Source organism: Panthera onca, chromosome D3 (assembly GCF_046562875.1).
Source record: "Panthera onca isolate mPanOnc1 chromosome D3, mPanOnc1 haplotype 2, whole genome shotgun sequence".
NCBI lineage: Eukaryota > Metazoa > Chordata > Mammalia > Carnivora > Felidae > Panthera > Panthera onca.
The window spans coordinates 39572207-39593585 of record NC_138350.1 but is presented as its reverse complement, the minus strand read 5'-3'; the positions used below and the strand labels follow the sequence as shown (position 1 = coordinate 39593585).

General features: G+C 40.2%; 1 protein-coding gene across 18 annotated transcripts in view; it reads right to left on the bottom strand.

Annotated features, from left to right (window-relative positions):
• DLGAP1 (DLG associated protein 1) overlaps window positions 1-21379 on the bottom strand; it is an 892830-nt gene that overhangs the window by 173782 nt on the left and 697669 nt on the right. For all 18 annotated transcript variants that reach the window (XM_060613343.3, XM_060613345.3, XM_060613340.3 and 15 more), the window contains one exon: window positions 11966-12206. In XM_060613343.3, the coding sequence (XP_060469326.1) occupies window positions 11966-12206 (241 nt within the window). The remainder of the gene's footprint in view (window positions 1-11965; window positions 12207-21379) is intronic.

The following is a 21379-nucleotide window of genomic DNA, read 5'->3' as shown; positions in this document are numbered from 1 at the left end:
TACCTGAATTCAGTTGCTTGTAGGCAGCATATAAATGGTCTTGTTTTTTAATTCATTCAGCCACTCTGTCTTCTAATAGGAGCATTTAGTCTGTTTACATTTAAAGTAATAATTGATAGATATGTACTTGTTGCTATTTTAATAGTTTTTTGTCTGTTTTGTTGTTCTCTGTTCCTTTCTTCTTCTATGGGTTTATTCCCTTGTGGTTTGATGACTTTCTATAATGTTATGCTTAGATTCCTTTCTCATCATCTTTTGAGTATTTACTATGGATTCTTTGCTCTGTGGTTACCGTGAAGCTCATATATAATGGCATATATATATGAAACAATTTACTTTAAGTTGACAACAAGTTTACCCCTCCCATATTTTATGTTTTTGCTGTCACATTTAACATCTTTTCATTTTGTGTGTCCCTTACCTAATTATTGTAGCTATAGTTAGTTTTACTATTTGCCTTTTAACCTTAACACTAGCTCCTAAGTGATTAATCAACTGCCTTTGCTATATATTTACTTTTACCAGTGAGATTTTTACTTTCCTATTTTTTTCTTGTTACTAATTAGTGCCTCTTTTTCAGCTTAAAGAACTCCTTTTACAATTTATCATTAACTCTTTTAGTGTTTGTTTGTCTGGAAAACTCTTTCTCTCTCCTTCAATTCTGAATGTTACCTTACTTGGTAGACTATTCTTGATTGGAAGTATTTTCCTTTCAGCACTTTGAATATATTATGCTGCCTTCTTCTGGCCTGCAAATTTTCTGCTGAGAAATCTGATAGTCTTGTGGGGGTTTCCTTGTACATATCATTCCACTTGATGTTGTTCTATAGGTCTCTTAAGCTATCTTGATCTTTTGATGTTTTTCTTCTTTTTTGCTCTTCTGTTTGGGTGAGTTCCACTGCCCTGTCTTTTAGCTCACTGATTTTGTCTTCTACTTTATCTGGTCTGTGGTTGAACCCCTCTAGTGTGTTTTCAGTTTGGCTATTGTGTTCTTCAGTTCTATGGCTTGTTTAGTACTTGTATTTTCTATCTCTTTGTTGCGTTTACCTATTCTTTTCCTGAGTTTCGTGAGCATCTTTATGAACATTACTCTGAACTCTTTATCAGGTAATATTAATTATCTCCATTAATTTTTTCCATTAATATTAATTATCTCCATTAATAATTTTTTCTTGTTATTTGGAACATATTCTTCTCTTCACTTTGCTTGAATCTCTGTGTTTGTTTCTGTGTACTAGGTGAAACAGATCTCTCTCTCAGTCTTATAGGAGTCGCCTTGTATCCAAGATAAACCCTATCTTTTAACCTTGCTGTAGTTCTTGGCTGTCTCTAGAATCTTTGTGATTAAAAAAATTTTTTTTTAATGTTTACTTATTTTTGAGAGAGAGACAGAGAGAGAGAGAGCTCGAGCAGGGGAGGGGCAAAGAGATAGGGAGACACAGAATCTGAAGCAGGCTCCAGGTTCCTGAGCTGTCAGCACAGAGCCTGACGTGGGGCTCAAACCCGAGAACTGTGGGCTCATGACCTGAGCTGAAGTTGGATGCTTAACTGACTGAGCCACCCAGGTGCCCCTCACCTTCGTGATTTCTAAGCAGCCTTTTTCTTGGTAGGCCCCAGTTGTTGAGGGTGTGCCAAGATCTGTGAATGTCTCAGAGGGAGGGATATCAGTCAGCATCTAGTTTCAGGCTGATTGGAGGTAGATCCTCAGGCAGCAGGTTTTAAGGTAGGCAAATACATATAGTCCTATGGGACAGCAATCATAGACTCTGCTGTGATCTAGAACCCATGATCTGAAGGTGTCCCCTTAGTGACAATAGAAAATTCTGGACTCAAACCAAATGTATGAGCTTTCTGGAAGATACTGGTAAGCTGTAGCAAGGCCAAGTGAGAGCTCAGAGATGGTATCCCTCAGCCAACATTCCCTGAGAGCATTTCCATAGTTTCTAGATGTGTGGTAAACCTGAAGCCTGCCTGTCAGGCTGAAGCTGTAAGTCAAGTAGATCTTTTTCATAGGAAGACTGACGATGTGTTTCAGTGTATTGTTGGTGTGGTGTCCTGGGGTTAGTAGCCTGCCTAGGACTGACTCTCCAATTGTTTCCTACCCACAGGGTCCCAAAATGCAATCCCCCTTGGCCACCAGAGCCAGGTGCTGAAAGGGTGTCCCCTGGGTGGAGTGCACATACTGATCAACTATGACAGGCTGTTGTAGAGTAGTGCACAGGGCCAGGGCTCTCCACTGGCTGGCTTAGATGTGGTCATGGTGGAGTGGTGTGTGGGGTGGGGCACAACCATCAGGGCTAGCAGGCTAGAGGGAGAGGGAAAAGATGGCTGCTGCTGGTGCCCACACTTGCAGGGTAGAGGGAGAATACCAAAAATGGTGCCTGCCAGCATCTGTCCCTGGAGAGTCCCCCACAGTCTCCTGTTCTTCTAGCAGGTGCTTTAAGGTGCTTTAAATTTCCTTCATTTATCATGTAGGTGCTTCATGAACTGATGCTCCTGTGCTGGGTCCAGGGGTGAAGGATGGTGCATGAAAACCTTTTAAGAGTGGAGTCTCCATTCCCTACAACCTAATGGCTTTCCTAGACGTGCACCCCATTGCTTTGCAAAACCTGACCTTTGGGTGCTCATCTCTCCAGGTCCCAAGGGTTGGGATGCCTGGTGTGGGGCACAAACCTCTTGCTCCTCAGGGGGAAGTTTGGTATTTGTGAGATCCTTGCCAACTAAACTGCTGCACCAGGGGTGGGGTTTTGGGCTGAATTACATCTCTGCCTCTCCTACTGGTCTCGACATAGCCCTGTTATCCTTTGTTGTGGAGGAGCTTGTTCAGGTGGTTTTCAAGTCCTTTCCAGAAGGGATTTGTCCATATGTAGCTGTGCATTTGTTGTGTCCGTGGGAGGAGATGAGTTTGGATCTTCCTGTGCTTCCAACTTGAACCATCTCTCCTATTTTTTTACATCTTTAACTTTAAACAGATGTTTCACATTTAGACAAACCAACATGAAAAACCGTATCAATAATATGTGAAAAAACAGCTTAAGTTTTTTAAAAATGTTGGTTTATTTTTGAGAGAGAGACAGAGAGTGAGTCTTGGGGGCGGGCAGAGAGAGACACACACACACACACAGAATCAGAAGCAGGCTCCAGGCTCTGAGCTGTCAGCACAGAGCCTGACCTGGGCCTCAAATTCATGAGCTGTGAGATCATGACCTGAGTTGAAGTCAGATGCTTAACCTTAACGAACTGAGCTCCCCGGGTGGCCAAAAACAGCTTTTTTTTTTTGTTTGTTTGTTTTTTTTTAAAGAGGGATTTTTTTTTTTTTTTTAAAGAAAAATTGAAAGAAAACACAGGTTTTCAAACATGGCAGGAGCTAAATGAATATTTGTGGGAGGAAGGATTGAAAGAAAAGTGCTCCTAGACCACAGACAAATTTGTTTTAAATTACTTCAGGGCATAGTATACTAAGCATTCATTGAGTAAAGAGGATTTTTTTTTTTTTTTCTGAGAGAGAGAGAGAGAGAGAGCGAGAGCGGGCACAGTGAGCGAGGGGCAGAAAGAGAGAGAGAAGAGGCGCTCACCGGAAGCGGGGCTGGTGTTTCACCGGAAGCAGGGCTCGTGCTCACTGAAGGTGGCATTCAAGCTTACCCCATATGGGGCTCCAACTCATGAACCGTTAGATCATAACCTGAGCTGAAGTCATGCTTAACAACTGAGCCACCCAGGCGCCCTGATGAGTAAAGAGGATTTAAGAATCTGCTCTGTAGCTTACTAGCAGTGGGGCTCAAGTTGTGTCAACTCCGGAAGCCTTAAATATTTTTTTTTTGTATAGTGAGAATGATCATGCACAGATGTTCCTAGAACGTTCATTAGGATTACATGAGCTAGACCATGCAGCTGGTTCAAAATGCTTGTCAAACAGTAAGTGCTACAGGTTAGCCGTTATCATTGTCAATAAATAAAGTCAGCCAGATTGAGAGATCTAAAGTAAAGCCAGGATAGAGGCATTTTAATGTGCAATTTACATAGTCCTTCCCTACTGATGATTTCACCATCATTCTTACTGATTTATTCCTTCCTTATTGATTTGCACCTCACATCAACCCTAAAGGCCAGAAGACCTTGAAGCCTCTTCACTATGGGCCATGTGATGACCTCTCATGTGGGCGAAGGTGGACTTTAGGACTGTCTACAGAGCTCAGCACCTTGGAGCTGGGCACTCTGTTCCCGAGAGGTGGTTTATATACAGCAGAACAACTGGAGGAGATGAAAGCATAAGGAGTTCATCAGACTTTATTTCTTTCTCTATGTCTAGCAAGACTTTTGTGTCTTAGGACTTCATAATCTTTGTCCTAGAATACAGACGAATGCCAGCCCGAGTGCCCCATCGAAGAACGGAAAAGTTACAGCCGTCATTCTTCTAACAGTTACCACTGTCAATTTTTGCAGATAGAAAAACCAGACAAGTTACCTCACAAGAGGCATAAGGTTGTACCACAAATATTGCTTTTTTTTTTTTTTTTTGGCCTCAGATGGGATTAAGTGGATGGTCTTCAATTTTACTTGGATGATTAGAGAAATTCAAGGAAGGGAACGTCATTAGCAGAGGAACAAGGAGCCAGTCCAGGCAATATCTGAATATTTATTACTTGATCTTATCTTGAATAGAAAAGAGTGGCTCTTTGTTCAAAACACTTCTGGCTGCTGTCCGTCACCTTGGACTTCTGAGCCTTTCCTTCGTTGCTTTATAAAAAATGATTAATTAAATTAGTGCCTTGTAGAAAGAAGTGTGCTTTCTCTAAACTCTAAGGATGCTCCCAAAGTGGTCATTAATGCCCGCAAGAGAAGCAGCACGATACTTTCATGTCGCACACGAAGAAGATGAGTTCACATGAACTTTATAATCATGCAATAAATAAGTTCAAGAGCTGGGACCCAAACAAGCAAGGGCTACGGGTAGGAGATCAGGCACTTTTATTTTGACTTTGCCTCCAGACAGAAGCCCACCTTAGTTTTCTTACCTTAAAATGGATTCAGTGTGTTCGATCAGGGGTGGTGGCCTTTTTTTTTTGATAAAGACTCAGACAGTAAATATATTTGGCAACAGCTCTGCAACAGCTACTCAACTCGGCTTGCTGTCAAAGAGCGAAAGTAGGGGCACATGGGTGGCTCGGTCGATTGAGTGCCAACTCTTGATTTTAGCTTGGGTCATGATCTCATGGTTTCGTGAGTTTGAGCCCCACATTGGGCTCTGTGCTGACAGCGTGGAGCCTGCTTGAGATTCTCCCTCTCTCTCTCTCTGCCTCTCCCCTGCTCACACTCTGTCTCTCTCAGGATGAGTAAATAAACGAAAAGAAATTTGAAGGGTGAAAGCAGCTACAGACAATTTGTAAACAAATGAGTGTGGCTTGTGCCAACAAAACTTTATTTACAAAAATGGGTGGAGGGTTGGGTTTGGCCCATAGATTGTAGTTTGCAGACTCCATGACTAGGTGATGTAGGAGTTTCTTCTGCTGATATTTTATGATTCAACTTGTTTTAACAACAACGCTATTTCTCTAGGAAAGTTACCGGTCATCAAATGTGCAGTTAGTGAGGTATGTAAGGATTTTTCTGCTATCTGTTATTAACAGTAGCTAAGATATGGAAATAACCTAAGTGCCCATCAATGGATGAATGAATAAAGAAGATGTGGCTTATATATATGCTAGAATATTATTCTAGCTATGAGAAAGAAGGAAATCCTGCCATGTGTGACAACATGGATGGACCTTTAGGGCATTATACTAAGTGAAATTAAGTGACATAAAAAATTAAAAAAAATCAAGTCACATAAAGACAGATAGTATATGATATCAATAATATGTGGAATCTAAAAAAGCTGAGCTAGTAGAAACTGTAGAATAGTGGTTACAGGGGCTAGGGTACGGGGGACTTGAGATGTTGGTCAATTGATGCACAGCATTGTGATTATAGTCAACAATACTGTATTATATACTTCAAAGTTTCTGAGAGACTAGGTCTTAAATGTTCTTATCACAAAAGAGAAATGCTAATTATGTGACTTGACGAAGGATGCTATGGTGGTAATCATATGGGAATATATAAAAGAATCAAATCAGCACATAGGGGGTGCCTGAGTGGCTCAGTCAGTTGAATGTCTGACTTTGGCTCAAGTCACGATCTCGTGGTATGTGAGTTCAAGCCCCGAGTTGGGCTCTGTGCTGACAGCTCAGAGCCTGGAGCCTGCTTCAGATTCTGTCTCCCTCTCTCTCTGCCCCTCTCTCTCTCTCAAAGATAAACATTAAAACAATTAAAAAAATCAGCACATCGTACACCTTAAACTTATACCATGTAATATGTCAATTATATTGCAATAAAAACAAGTATTTTTTTTGCATCTTGTCTCGATTACTAAATGCCTACTATGTGTATTGCAAATGTAAATTATTGCCTTAATGTTATTCTGCTTAAGGTCTTGTGTATTAAGGATTTTTGTTGTTACTGGCGTGGGTGGGGAGCAAGGTGCCTAGGATTGAAGTGTAGGGTGCGTGAAGGTAGCTTTGATATCCCGGATGGGATGGCTGATTGGGAGTGAAGACTCAAGCCAGTAGAACTCTTGGAACATTAGCCTCAACCTCAGGTGATCAAAGGGTACCTGCTGTTGCTAAACTGAGAAAACTGGAATAGATGGGTGAGGTCTGACAGCAGTGATAGACCGTGAAGTAGGATGATGGAAGAGTGTGTCTTACTTTAAGCGAAAATATCTCATTAAAAAAAAAAAAAAGCAAAGTGTAAACATTGCTGTTACTGTGGCCCCCAAGCCACAGACGGAAGGGCACATTGTACCGACCCCCCTGCTGGAGGACACTGGCTGCTGGTCTGGTGGCAATGCTTTATCCTGGGCCCCCACTCTCTTTTCTGGGGGAAAGGAGTTGAGGGAAAGGAGGTCAGCTCAACTCCCATCAACTTTTAAGGCTTCCTCTGATAAGAAAAGAATAGAACACATACACCAAACTTCAAGAGGCACCGTGTGGCAAATGAACGTACTTATCCTTTATAAAAATTATATATTGTGGGATGCCTGGGTGCTCAGTTGGTTAAATGTCTGACTCTTGATTTCGGCTCAGGTCATGATCTCACGGTTTGTGAGTTTGAGCCCGGAGTTGGGCTCTGCGCTGACAGTGCGGAGCCTGCTTGGGATTCTCTCTCTCCCTCGTTCTCTGCCCCTCCCCGACTTGTTCTCTTCCTCTCTCTCTCAAAAATAAATAAACATTTAAGAAATCATATTATTGCTATATAAGGCTTCTTTGAAAAGCTTGTAATTTCTTATAAAAAAATTTTTTTTAACGTTTATTTATTTTTGAGACAGAGAGAGACAGAGCATGAACGGGGGAGGGGCAGAGAGAGAAGGAGACACAGAATCGGAAGCAGGCTCCAGGCTCTGAGCCATCAGCCCGGAGCCTGATGCAGGGCTCGAACTCACGGACCGTGAGATCGTGACCTGAGCTGAAGTCGGATGCTTAACCGACTGAGCCACCCAGGCGCCCCATCTTTAAAAAAAAATTTTAAAAAACATTTATTTATTTTTGAGAGATAGGGAGAGACAGAGGATGAGCAGGGGAGGGGCAGAGCGAGAGGGAGAGACAGAATCTGAAGCAGGCTCCAGGCTCCGAGCTGTCAGCACAGACCCCGACACGGGGCTCAAACTCACAAACTGCGAGATCATGACCTGAACCGAAATCAGACACCCAAACGACTGAGCCACCCAGGAGCCCCGAAAAGCTTGTAATTTTATTTATTTACTTATTTTGTTTTTGTTTTTGTTTTTTTTTTTTTTGAAAAGCTTGTAATTTTAAAGTGAATGCTTTCCTTAAAAACTTAGAGAATCCTATATCATGATAGTTTGCCTATTTCTGTAAGAGTATTATTTTGATAAAATATTGTACTGGTTTTTAAAGTTATAAAAAGCAGTCCTCATTTAGAAATCTCCTCTGTCCCTACTACCTAATCCTCTCACCCACTACTTGCTGGGTAACCACTGTAAACAGTTTATTTTTTGTCCTTTCTGACCAAGTGTGTGTCTGTATCTGTATGACTGCGTCTACTGATTGACTATCATATAATGTTTTTGTTTATTCACCAGATACAAGTCTGTCTGCCTGCCTTAGCTACAATGTGGTAATGCTTTTGATAGATCTTAGATGCTCAGTGCAGGACATAAAAAGAAAAATTCTTCTTAAACACATACAATTGCGTTGGTATATTTGTGAGGCACATTTAATCCAATTCTCTAAAGTGGATGCTTGGGTATATTTCCAGCCTCAAGGTCTACCTTTGCCTAATATTCAGGCAACTGACGTAAGGGTGTGTGTTTCCCCACAGTCCTGAGGTTAATTGCCCCACTGTTAAATTGTACTTTCCTACAGTAGCTCTAATCCTAGCCTAATAGTACTAGCTACAGTAGTTTATATAAAAAGTTGTTGAATTTATTAGATGGAGAGATATCTGAGTGCTTGAAGCAGATCACAGGCTGAGGGAATATAGGATTCTATCATCATCACCCAAGCCGAAAAGTCCATCAACCAAGAGAAGCATAATTGTAAGTCACTCTCTATCTCAGTTCCTAATTTTCCCTGATTTGCTGGGATGAGTGACCATTCTTGCTCATACCACTAGGGGATCCTTGGGGCCACTTCAGGCTGAGCCCATGTTCATGACACTCCCACATAGCAGACACTTTTGTGGATTTTTGTTTATGATTGCATCTTGCTCATATGAAGAATGGACAAGGCTTAAAGAGAAAAGCTTAGTATATTTCATTGAAAATTTGAACAATTAGAATGGGCTGATAAAAAATCAAAGACTCTACGTGTACTTTGCTGTGGGTAAAAAGTTATAGCTAATAACTGCAGGTGACAAAACAGAAGAACTTTTCTCAGGAAAAATAGAATCTGTTGTGAGTATCCAAGAATAATGAGCAAAGGAAGAGAAGCAAGGGGAGAAATCTAGGTCATGTCCCATTGAACACGATGTAAATCTGACCTGTATACATGAGATAAATGGTTGAAATTAGGGCCAAATAATTTCCTGATTTCTACGAATGAGCACATCTGTTGAAAATCAGGAGAAAGTAGATTTTCTTTTTTAGAGGAAATTATATTCGATTCAGTGTAAGAAGGAAACCAGTAGAAGAAGATCTATATGATAGTACAGAGATCATGTGAGAGAAAAGGAAAAGTGTGTGTGTGTGTGGGGTGGGGGGGTAGGGAGGGATCGGGAGAGAGAGAGAGACAGAGACAGAGAAGAGCACAGGAGTAATGGCAGGAGTAGAATGGCACAGAACCTTATTATATCATAAAATAATAACTTTAAAAGAACGAATCTGTGGCACAGAGAAACTGAAAAGTGATATTAGAATTCTTAGGGTTGCCATCTTAAAATATCTGATGGGCTTACTTAGAATATACTACCATGATTTAGTCCTTGTTAATTTTTCCATGACTGTGAAGTTGATCTATCATAATATTTAGTTTGATGAAGTCACCAGCTGCCCTGTGCAAAAATCTGGTGTTTTACACTTTATCACTCCGGGAGGTAGGCCACATCTTCCTGCCCCTAACCCCTCCAGCTGCAGCCACCCCTGGAGCCTTCCCACCCTGAGAGCTGCAGGTCGATAGATGGAGCCCAGTACTTATGATGGGACACATGGGGCCGAAGAAGGAGCTGTGCAATCACCTCTATTGTATTTTTATTTACTTCCCTCTGTTTTTGAGCATTCTCCCCCATAAGGCCTCCAGCCAAAGACCTTCTGATCAATTTATATCCTAAAAGGAACAACTGCAGGACATCTTCCCAGATTCTACTCATCTCCTCACGTGGGCTTGTCGCATTTACCAAATACTGCAAACACTACAAATAGTTTTCTAGTATAAGTATGCCCCGTGCAACATTTGAGAGAGACTTACACTACAAAAATTATTTACTATCTGAAATTCAAATTTAACTGGCACCCTGGCTTTCATCTGGCATCCCTACTGTTTGAACTCCAGGAACCTCCCGAGTATCTGGGAAAGGTCTCAGAAAAGTCAACAGCACGGCACAAGAACCGACTGACGTGAGGTGGCAGTAAGTTGTCCCTCAAATGACAAAAGCACACAATCTCTGAGAGGCGAGCAGAAAAAAAAAAGCCACTCTGGAGTCTCTCGCCACTTTGTCCACAACACTGCTCCTTGAGGGGGAAGGGGTCAGCCAGTGGCCCTTTTCCTTCCCCTAGTACTTCTGGGCAAGGATGTGCAGATCGTGTATTTGACGAGTGATTTCAGCACAGAACAGCTGGCAGGCGGCGAGACTGTCATAGCAAGCAGTGGACCGGACACTGGGAAAGGGCTGGGTGGGGGTGATGAAGATGGGGAAACAGTAAAAGACACAGCAATACGCTATAGGCACAGGGCAGATCTTCAAATTACACTTACTGCATGAACATAAACGCGCACAGAAATATGCCCATGGATGATTGACACTTTTTTTTTTTTTTCCCCCATTTTATGAGTCAACCTTATTTGTTAACCTTATCTGTGGCTGTTTTTGTAGAATTTCCTGGTGAACAAAAATGCACATCCACTATCTGGTTGGAGACAGCCAGCCGAGGCCAGAGTTGCTGGGCTCTCTGCAGAGCCGTGAAGCCAGGGCACTGTGTAGAAGCATCTCTTTTTTTGATCGGATACTAACTATTGTTTAACCTCTAATGGTTTCTTACAAATTGCTACCTCAACTCCACATCTCTAGTTAGTAGGATTTTTAACTCAGGTTTGAGGACCTGTTAATTTTCAAGCCTGCAAAGGTTCTAGGCTGAATGGTAATTACGGGCATTTGATGCACTTAGAACTAAAATTGAATACTAACATATTCTGGCACAGGCTTTTCCTTCTAATTTATTCATTATTATTTACCATGACTCTCGGTTTGATGGTCTTCTTATAGAACTACTCTGTATTGGAGTTACACTGAATTCAATCATACAGTTAAGCCTAGTTAAAATGGAGGGGATTTTCTTCTTGGACCCAAATGTAATATATATACATATATATATATATATATATATATATATATATATATATATATATATATATATATATAAAATATACATATAAAAAATATACGTATATATAAACCCAATGCACATTGTCATATATAACTCATGGCTATATTCCTATTCAGGTTTTAGTGTCATGGAAACCAGTTAAGCTCGTCTCTGCCTCTCTACCTAAAATCTGATAAAAATACAGTTTAACTGCATAAACCTAACTTCACTTCAGAGAGAAAAGAAGATGCTGTATACATATGCTGGTAGGTTTTAAAATAATGACATCTGCCTTTGTTATAATGAAAGAAAACTCATAAGATGTTCAATTAGTATGACTGAATCATCCATTTCTTCCCTTTTTTCTTACAGTGATATTTCAGGTCTTTTGGAATAGTCATTTTGTGGAGATCTTGGAATTAAAAAAAAGGCATTCTAACTGTGATGCTCAACAGTCAGGGTATCTGATTTGCTTAAGGGTCACCCCCTAAAAGTCAGAGCCTGACTGCGGCCAGTAGGAGCTGGTGGGATGAGTTTGCTGGTTGCTAGGAGGCTGTGTGGGGATCTTAGAAAGACCCCCTACCCCCTTGGGCGTTGTCCCTTCTGGGCGTGTAGTTGAAGTTTCTCTGTTGATGCCAGAGATGGAGACAGAGAGAAGGGCTGTGGATGCGGCCAAAGCCTGGGGACAGAGGCAGGCAGGGAGGCACAACCGTTCTTTGTAGGGCATGGGTGGTATTTTGTTACTGGTGACTGTGTGACAACAGCAGGACACCATGTGCAGTCTTTTGGGACAGTCGTTTCTGTAGCCCTGGACCCGGAGACCAGGCTTGTGCTGGCGCGGTGTCACGGGGGGGCCGGGGGAGGGGGGCAGGTGCTCTGCTCACTCACCGGTGCTGCTCTGAATGGTCCTCACGGTGGTGGTGGTGCGCGGTGGGGAGGAGGACCGCAGGGACACGCACTCGTCGTCCTGGGAGCAGCCCTTCTCAATGGCCCGCACGTAGCTGTGGCTCCGCATGCGGAAGCAGCCGGGCATGGGCAGGTCCAGGGCTTCCACCGCCTGCGACTCCAGCTCGCTGAACACGGATTCACACACGGACTCGAACTGCCCGTTCACTTCCATCTCGCTCACCTGCGGGCAGAGACGGGGAACCATAACTCCTCCTGCCTGGCGGAGAAGCACCCTCTCCCTCAAGCATCCCCGGACTTGACCCCGCACCCTTCTGGAGAAAGCCCCATCCTACCGCATTCAACGCCAATGCATTTTATCGCCTCTGTGTTACACTCCGTAACTGAACTGCATCTTGTATATGAGCCCAAACAGTCCATTAAATTCTAAAGAAAAAGAGCTTTCTTTTCAGCATGGAAGAAGTGTGGGGCTAGGAGGTCTTATTCCAGTGCGTGCCCAGGTGTTAATTCTCCTGATTTATAAATGCAAACCTAGGGAACAATTTTTGTCAGTCCACGGTGAGAGTTTGGGTATTTCAGGGGAATAGTTTTTAGTATAAACATCTTAGAAACTACTATTTTTATTATTGTGCTTTTGCAAGTGACTGGCTTGTCAAATAATTTCAGTGTCAAATGCAGCTTAATTTAGTGCACAGTATGAAAACAGGCCCTATATTTTCTGGCAAGATACTCTCATTCTGCACAAAAATAGACCAAACCCAGATATGTCAAAATCTTGAAAAGCACTATGGAGATTTTCAATCTACACACTATCGGAAGAAGGTCTCATTCTTCCTTATAAAAAGCTGATATGGTCTACAAATTGTTTATCAATGTGTTTTAAAATCTTCCAAATGAAGTCTTCCTTTTTTTGCAGAGGTCAGTTTTTATTTACTTATATTCCTCTGCATATAACTTACATTGGGTTTGAGCACCACCTAAAAAAGAAAAAAAAAAAAAAAAAAAAAAAACCAGACCAGGTGCCCCAGTTAATTTCTCTTACTTTGTAGCTGATTTGATAGGGACATGGGAGCATTCTTCAAATTTCTGCCACCCTCTAGAACTTCATAATTTCCCTAATATTAAATTAAAGAGTAATTAGGAATTTATTAAGCAATTAAACTATAAGTAAGCTTAGAACAAATACTGAAAATGATTGTAATTTCTGACTTCTTTCATTTTCTGTTATCTGAGGATATACTCTGATAATGGCAAATTTATTTTATTTTATTTTATTTAAAAAAATTTTTTTTAACGTTTATTTATTTTTGAGACAGAGAGAGACAGAGCATGAACAGGGGAGGGGCAGAGAGAGAGGGAGACACAGAATCAGAAGCAGGCTCCAGGCTCTGAGCCATCAGCCCAGAGCCCGACGCGGGGCTCGAACTCACAGACTGTGAGATCGTGACCTGAGCTGAAGTCGGACGCTTAACCGACTGAGCCACCCAGGCGCTCCAGCAAATTTCTTTTAAACTTCATGTAGAAGTGACCAGCTACCTTAAGGCATATCAAGTGGAAAAAGACATGCATTTCTTTACGATTCTTTACAGCTTATCTTTACAGCTTAAAATAGTATTTTCACCTACTTTATCTAATTTGATATAAACTCCCTGCTTGTTTTCAAGGCTAATAATTATATACATCCATGTTAAAAAATTAAATACATATATATATCTTTGATTTTTGGGAAATATTGGCGATGCATTCACAGGTAAGGGGACATGATATTTGCAATTAATTATCAAATAGAGAAAGTGAGCACATGAGTCAAAAGGAATATGAATATGAGTCTGGGTCAAGGATATACAGGAGTCCCTTGTATTTTACAAGCAACTTTTTTGTAAACTTGGAATGATTTCAAAGTAAAAGGTAAAACTATATTTGCAAACGTGTGTGTGTGCATGCACATATAGATTTTCCCCTATTAATCAATATGCCAAACATCGCAAAGAAATGGTAAAATATCTATCCCTGTTAAGGTAACAACTGTTAAAACTTGGGTGACTGTCTGTTCAGAGGGTACATATTGCCCCCCTCCCCTAGTTTTCATAAAAATTGGACCATAAGGTAAATATAATTTGGCAATATGTTTTCTTTCCACTTAACCTTCTATATTAAACTTACATCTTAATAGGATTCTCTTTCTTCATTCTTTTTTAACCTTTTGTTTCTATTATGCACAGATACAGAAAACCAAGCAAAATAAATATAGAACTGAGTGAATTATAATAAGACAAACACCCTTGTAACCATTACCTAGATCAAGAAAGATGGCTTTTCCAGGTACCCTAGCAACCACTCTATGTGCCCCATCCTAACTATAATCCCCATCTTCCCTCCAAAATCAACTGCTAATCGAGTTTTATTTTTATAAAGAATTCTTTTTTAAAAAAGTTTATTTCTTTATTTTGAGAGAGAGCGAGGGAGCACACATGAGTGGGGGAGGGGCAGGGAGCCAGGGAGAGAGAGAATCCCAAGCAGTCTCTGTGCTGTCAACACAGGTGCCAACACAGTTTTTAATTGACAATTTATTTATGGAAGCATCTGGGTTGTTTGTCCTGTAAAGGTTCCCGTGGTCTGGATTTGCTGATTTCATACTCGTGGTAGGATTTAGCATGGTCCTCTATCTTTTGTAGTTCCTGAAAATTGTAAGCTGGATCCAGGGGCTTCATAAGACTCAGGTTCAGTCCCTTTGGCAAGAGGAGAGATCATGTGTTCTTTTATCAGGAGACACATTATGTCTGGGTTGTCTCTCTTTGTATGTTGTTAGAAGTCACTTGTGCCCAATGTCTAGATCTGTTAATTCACTGGGAGTTATGCAATGGTGGTGTTCTAGTTCCATCATTATTTTTTACAGTTTCTAGTTGTAGCTTAACTGACTGAGCCATCCAGGAGCCCCAACATTTGATGGTTTTAAATTGACTCTTATGATTATTCTTAGTGAACGGAGATTTGTCTTCTCTTTAACCAGTGGGAGCCCCTTAGGTTGGCTCCTGAATCCTGTTGACCTGCTCAGTCCTGGAATCAGTATTTTTTCAAACAACCTTTTCTGCTTTTAGTGGAAAATAGTATCACAAGAATGCAATCTGGACACCAGGAAGCTTCATTGTCATGGCTCCTGGGCTGGTCATTGTTCAGTCGGCAAAACTAGGCCTTTTGATGGTCAGACCTAGTGAATAGGTCTGATTAAAATTCAGACTGCAGAGTTGTTTTTTTAAAATGTTTATTTATTTATTTAGAAAGAGAGTGAGAGGGGAAGGGGCAGAGAGAGAGGGAGAGAGAGAGAGAGAGAAAGAACGAATAGGGGAGGAGCAGAGAGAGAGGGAGACACAGAATCAAAAGCTGTGTGATCCCACGACTGTGAGATTATGACCTTAGCCGAAATCAAGAGTTTGATGCTTAACTGACTGAGTCACCCAGGCACTCCCAGTCTGCACAGTTTTAACGTAACCTAACGTAACCTCTTCTATATTATATATATATATACCTTGATTCCATACTAAAAATCCTGGTTCTCAGGGGCACAGGAAATAGAATTGGAATATTCTACAATTATTCATTTGTTTTTTTCATATGCACAACCATCTCAGAATAGCATACTAATAATACCGTGCCCATATCTTTATTGAGAACAGTTAATGATTCCTTTTTTTTCTGCATATGCACTCTCTATTCTTTCCTCATTTAAAATAGTTGTGCTATATTTACATTGTCAGAGCACATAACCTACATGTTCTCTATTGCTTCAGCCCTCATTTAGTCTCTTATAAATAACTATACATTTAATGCTTGCTACTACTTTTTCATATAAAAAGACTATTCTCTATCAAAATTCTACAGATATAGGTCAAAGAATTCTAGATGGCTTATAAAGGAAAAGAGCAAACACCTGACCCACCTTGCCCCCTCCTAGCCAGATTCTCCCTCCTCAGAGGCAATCACTTTCAATTCTTCCAGCTGGATCTTATGGTATTTGCATTCATATTTCCAAAAACTTGCTTATGTGGATCTGTTGCTATGTTCAGAGACCTCTGATAACCTATTGGTTTCCTTCCTGCCCTTAAAGCATTACCCTCGGAACCTCTGACCTCCTATTGCAATCTGTGGCTGCTACAGACAGCCCGCTGCTGTCCTAGGATTTCTCTTCTTTATCACTGTGGGGGTACCCTTCATTGTCTTGACTATCATGGAGGCCCTGTTTCATCTTCCTTGTTTTATTCCTTCCTTTTTGTGGAGCAAATCTTCCAGTGCTTTCCCGAACAAGGCGGCCAGCTTGCATGGATGGAAGTGTCTGTATTTCACCTCCCCTGTTAAGGGAGGGTGTGTTTGCATTCGGGATTCTAGCCTGCATCCCTTCTTTCAGATGTTTTCAGGCTTTCCTCCTTGTCTCTTAGCCTCCATGTATGTTAGAGTTTGGGTAAGTGGATGCCTTTCTCATTCCTAAGCCTTTCCATATGAACTGGTTTTTCCCATCCCCTTCTGAAAACTTTTAAAGATACTCTTGTTTCAAGAGAGCTACATTTCACCATGTTGTTCCCCGTGAGGATATTTCTCTATCAACTGTGGTGGGTACTGGGTGGGCCCTCTCAATCTGCAAAATCATGTCTTTCAGTGCTGGGACCATTTCTTGAATGATTTCATTGGTAATTTCCTTCCTTTTATTTATTTTTTTCTGGAACTCCCACTTGTTGGATGTTAGAATCCAAGAAGCTCCAAGAATTCCAGGAACAAAAACACAAGGAAAAATACACTGATACATCATAATTTCCAAAGCAATACCGATATAGAACAAAGCTGGAGGACTCACGCTTCCTGATCTCAGAATTTATCACAAAGCTACAATAATCAAACCAGTTTGGCACTGACATAAGGACCGACACATAGACCAATGGAACAGGATCGGGAGTCCAGAAATAAGTCCATGCACCTATTCATCACAGTTCTTATGTCTGGTCCTTTGGGTTGTCTAAAGCTCATTGTCTAGTTGGATTCCTCAGGATGGGCTCATGGAAACGATATTCCCTGCATTCATTCACACTTACAATAGTTTGCCTGTGACTTTTTTTTTCCCTTTCAAGATTTCATTTATTTTTTTAAAAGATTGTTTAGATGTTTATTTTAGAGAGAGAGGGTGCATGTGAGTGGGGGAGGGGCAGAGAGAGAAGGGAACGATGGGTCTGAAGTGGGCTCTGTGCTGACAACAGAGATCCCTTTGTGGGGCTCGAACTCGCAAATCATTGGATCATGACCTGATCTGAAGTGGGGTGCTTAACTGACTGAGGCAACCAGGTACCCCCAAGATTTCTATCTTTAGATTTCTATTTTTCTTAATGAATGAAATGTCTCATTCACTTGCGCCTATATTCCTTTTAGTCTAATCTTCATTTCTGAAATGATTTTTCTTTTACTTCTAGTTCTTCCCTGAGTTTTGTGACATTATTTTTAAGTTTTTGAAATTCAGATATGTCGTTTTCTCTCATGTCTTATATTGTGTTCTTAATGCTGTTTAGTGCATTTTAAAATACAGTTGACCCTTGAACAAACAACAGGGGGGTGGGGGTAGTGACTCCTCACCTCTGCTCAGTTGAAATTCCACATATAACTTTTGACTCCACAAAAATGTAACTATTAATTGCCAGAATTTTTATTGATAACATAGTTTAGTTGATTAACACGTATTTTGTGTATGTATGATATGCTATATTTTCAGAATAAAGTAATTTAGAGAAAAAAATGTTATTAAGAAAATCTCATAAGGAAGAGAAAAAACAGTTAAAATACTGCACCGTCTTTATCGAAAAAAAATCCATGTATAAGTGGCCCATGGAATTCAAACCCATGTTGTTCAAGATCAAGTGTAGTGTGTTACAGTTTTGATCTATTTTGTGGTTATGTCTTTCTGCATGCTTTCATTTTCTGGAGGAATGTTATTCTTTTCCTTATTTTTCTTTCTTCTCACAGTGATTTTGAATGTGATTTACAGTGGGTAATTGTTCCTCGTTGTTTTTGGAAAATTAGTCTGACTTGGAGAGGGTGGGTACATTCAAGATACCCCCCTCAAATTCCCAGGACTTCCTCTTTTATTGTTTTAGCTTTGCGATATTTCCTGATTCTTTTCCTCCCGTCCCCAACTTTTACCTTGGCATTTTCTTTTCTTCTTTGCTACCGTCTCTACCGTGTTCATATTTGATTCCACTCCCCTGTGTTTCTTCTCAGCCCTGGGCCCTGTGCTGGAAGGAAGCACTGGTTGGTTGCTTTCCAGTGCACGTAGAGGCTCAGACTGCTCCAGTCTTTTTTGACCTAACTGCAGGCTCCTTGAATTCATCTGCCGTTAGAGGAGGCAGATCCCTTCCACTTTCAGCTGCTGTTCTCGAATAGGTGCCCTGAACTTTCCGGTGAATACCTGTTGCTTGTTTTATTTTGCTATCCTCGAGTCTGTCGCACAAGTCATTGTCTCCCTCTATGCCTTCTTCCACAGACGTGGATACAGTGTAGTCTTATGGCTACTTGTGGTTTGTTCTCATCCACTTATATTTGGGGTTCATGGAATATCCTGTTATACCCAATTTTATTGTAAATGTTCTCCATGACTTTTGGGGTTTTTTTTCTGCCTAGTTGCTCTGTCTGCTTTTATATGGAGACTCAGGGAAATTCGGACACTTAAGTCACTACCACTGTAAAATTGTATAGGATGATTGTTCCATAATTTATTCAACCACTCCATTGTGGATGATGATTCAGATATGTACTTGGAGACTGCTATGACCAACACTGTTGTGCGTTTATCTTTATATACTGGTGCTTTTATTTTCTGTATTATAGAGTGCCAAAAGTGGGATTCTTGTGCCAAAAGGGATGTTTTATACTGTTGTAGATGTTCATCGACTTACTTTCTATGGCAATGGTGGCAGTTCACTCCAAACACCTCATTTCTCAGCATGGACACTGGAACTGGGTATTAGCACTTTTTGCAACTCTTCTAGGTCAGAAATGATATTGTGCTTTTTCAGTTTGTGTTTATCAGCCTGCTAGTGTATTTAAGCATTTTTTCTTATATGTATTGGTCTTTGTATTTTTTCCCTCTAATTTGCTATTTCATAAGACTTGCCTTATGTTCTTTTAGGCTATTTTTCTTTTCTTACTTACTGGTAAATATACTTTAGGCAACTGGAACATTCACCTGTTTTCTTGATACATGTGAACATCCTCCGATCAGTTGCATTTTAACTTTATGATATCTTTTGTCATTGAATTTAGTTTTCAGTTAGAACAGATGTCAATTGTTTATGTTTTCTAGGATTCTTATTTTGTTAAAAGTTCTATCAATCTTACCACAGTATCAGACATATATTTTATAAATTTTAATTTTTGTCATTTTGTGTTATTGTATACATTTGAGCTCTATTTGGTTTTATTATATGGGAAGGAGTAGTTTAATGTTCTTTCTACTATGTCATGGGCAATTTGCTTGAATTCTCTAGACCTCACTTTCCGCATCTGAATAATGGGTATAATGATACCTATCTCCAGTATATGCTTTAAGGATAAAAATAAAACATTTGACATGCATATTATATTTCTAGGCACATCCACTATACATACACTATACCTAAATAGTGGATGTTATTCTGTGAGATAGTGTAGTGGGAAGAATGAAACAAATTATACTAATTCTCTAAGACTAAACTTCATAAATTAAAAAATGATCGTTTTTATAGTTGATATGAAATTAATGAGAGAATATGAAAAGCTTCTAGTATATATCAGGTAAGCAATACATGATGACCGTTCCATTGTTTTCATTTCCATGATTACTATTATTATTAGCAATATTGTTGCCATCAATACCCCAATACCAGCAGGCTTTGAAGAAACTTATCAGTTAGGAGTCAGGACACTTGGGTTTCTAGGTTCTGTTACCGACTATATTTATAGATACTTGTTTCATCTGAGTTTTTATTTCTTGGTATATACACAATGAAGGGATGGCCTAGGTCACAAATCACAGCTAAATTGCTACGATTACTGCTGAACATAATAACTGTGTACTCACTTCTTTTTTTAAAGTTTATTTTATTTTGAGAGATAGAGCATGAGCAGGGGAGGGGCAGAGGGAGAGGGAGTGAGAGAGAATCCCAAGCAGGCTCTGTGCTGTCAGTGCGGAGCCTGATGTAGGGCTCAAACCCAGGAAATGGTAAGATCGTGGCCTGAGGTGAAAGCAAGAGTCAGACGCTCCACCAACTGAGCCACCCAGGCGCCCCTGTCTACTCACTTTTAAAAAATGATGTAAAAATCCAACATATTGCCAGACAAAAGATGTCTGCAGGCTTCTGGTTTATCATTCCAGATGAAGATATTTGAGAATTGGACTTGAAGTAAATGAGGACATATATTGAGCCAATTTGGAAATGACCTAGTTATTATACTAAATATTTTTTTTTCACATGTGACTTTTAAAAATTCTTTCTTCTCAAGCTTTACTTTAGAAAGCCCCATCTTATTAGATGGATATATAATCAAAAAAACACAGAAAGGGAATAAATGTAAAAAAAGGTCAGTTTTTCTCTATCATGCAAGCACTATCTGTTTTTAGGGATATTTCACTTCTATCAGGTATGAATGGCAGAAACAAACAGCTTAATTATTCTAGACCAATATCTTCTCTTACAACGTTTTAGTTTGATCTTTCCAGGAGCCTTTGATGACTAAAATGGCAGGTTTTAAAAGGGAATAGGATAGCATGCATTTAAATTCTATACTATTAGAGCTGCTACTAAAGATCTATAAGAGAGAACATCCCAACATCATAAAAGCTAACCACTTTTTGAAAAGTCTAGAATCTATATGGTAGTATTGCTTGGAAGAAGAAACTATTCTCCTTTGAATAATGATAGTGTTGGGACTGCAATAGAAAGTTTGAAATTATCCTTAAAGATATTGTATTACTTGAAAATTGAATATGGAACTAGAAAAATGATGTAGCATTAGGAATCCATTTAGGATGGCTATTCTTTCTGTATTTTACTCAAGGCTGAATGATTATACCACCGAATTGCAGAGCTTGACCCGCCATAGCATCGGGGCCCACGTGAGTTTCTTCAGTGATTTGTTGATATTTTACTAGGTTGTCACTAGGAAGGGATATTGTCTCAGGAAGGTCCGATCTGTGGCACAGGGACCCAAGTCAGGCAGCTGCATAGACGCAATGTCCTGATGGGGCAAAGTAGCATGTTTCTCCTGTCTTGAACATTGAAAATTTAAACATTTAAAGTTATGAAAGCAGTGAATGGGTATAAGCATTTTTCGACAATTTTTAAACTATTTATTTATTTTTGAGAGAAAGAGACAGAGCACAGG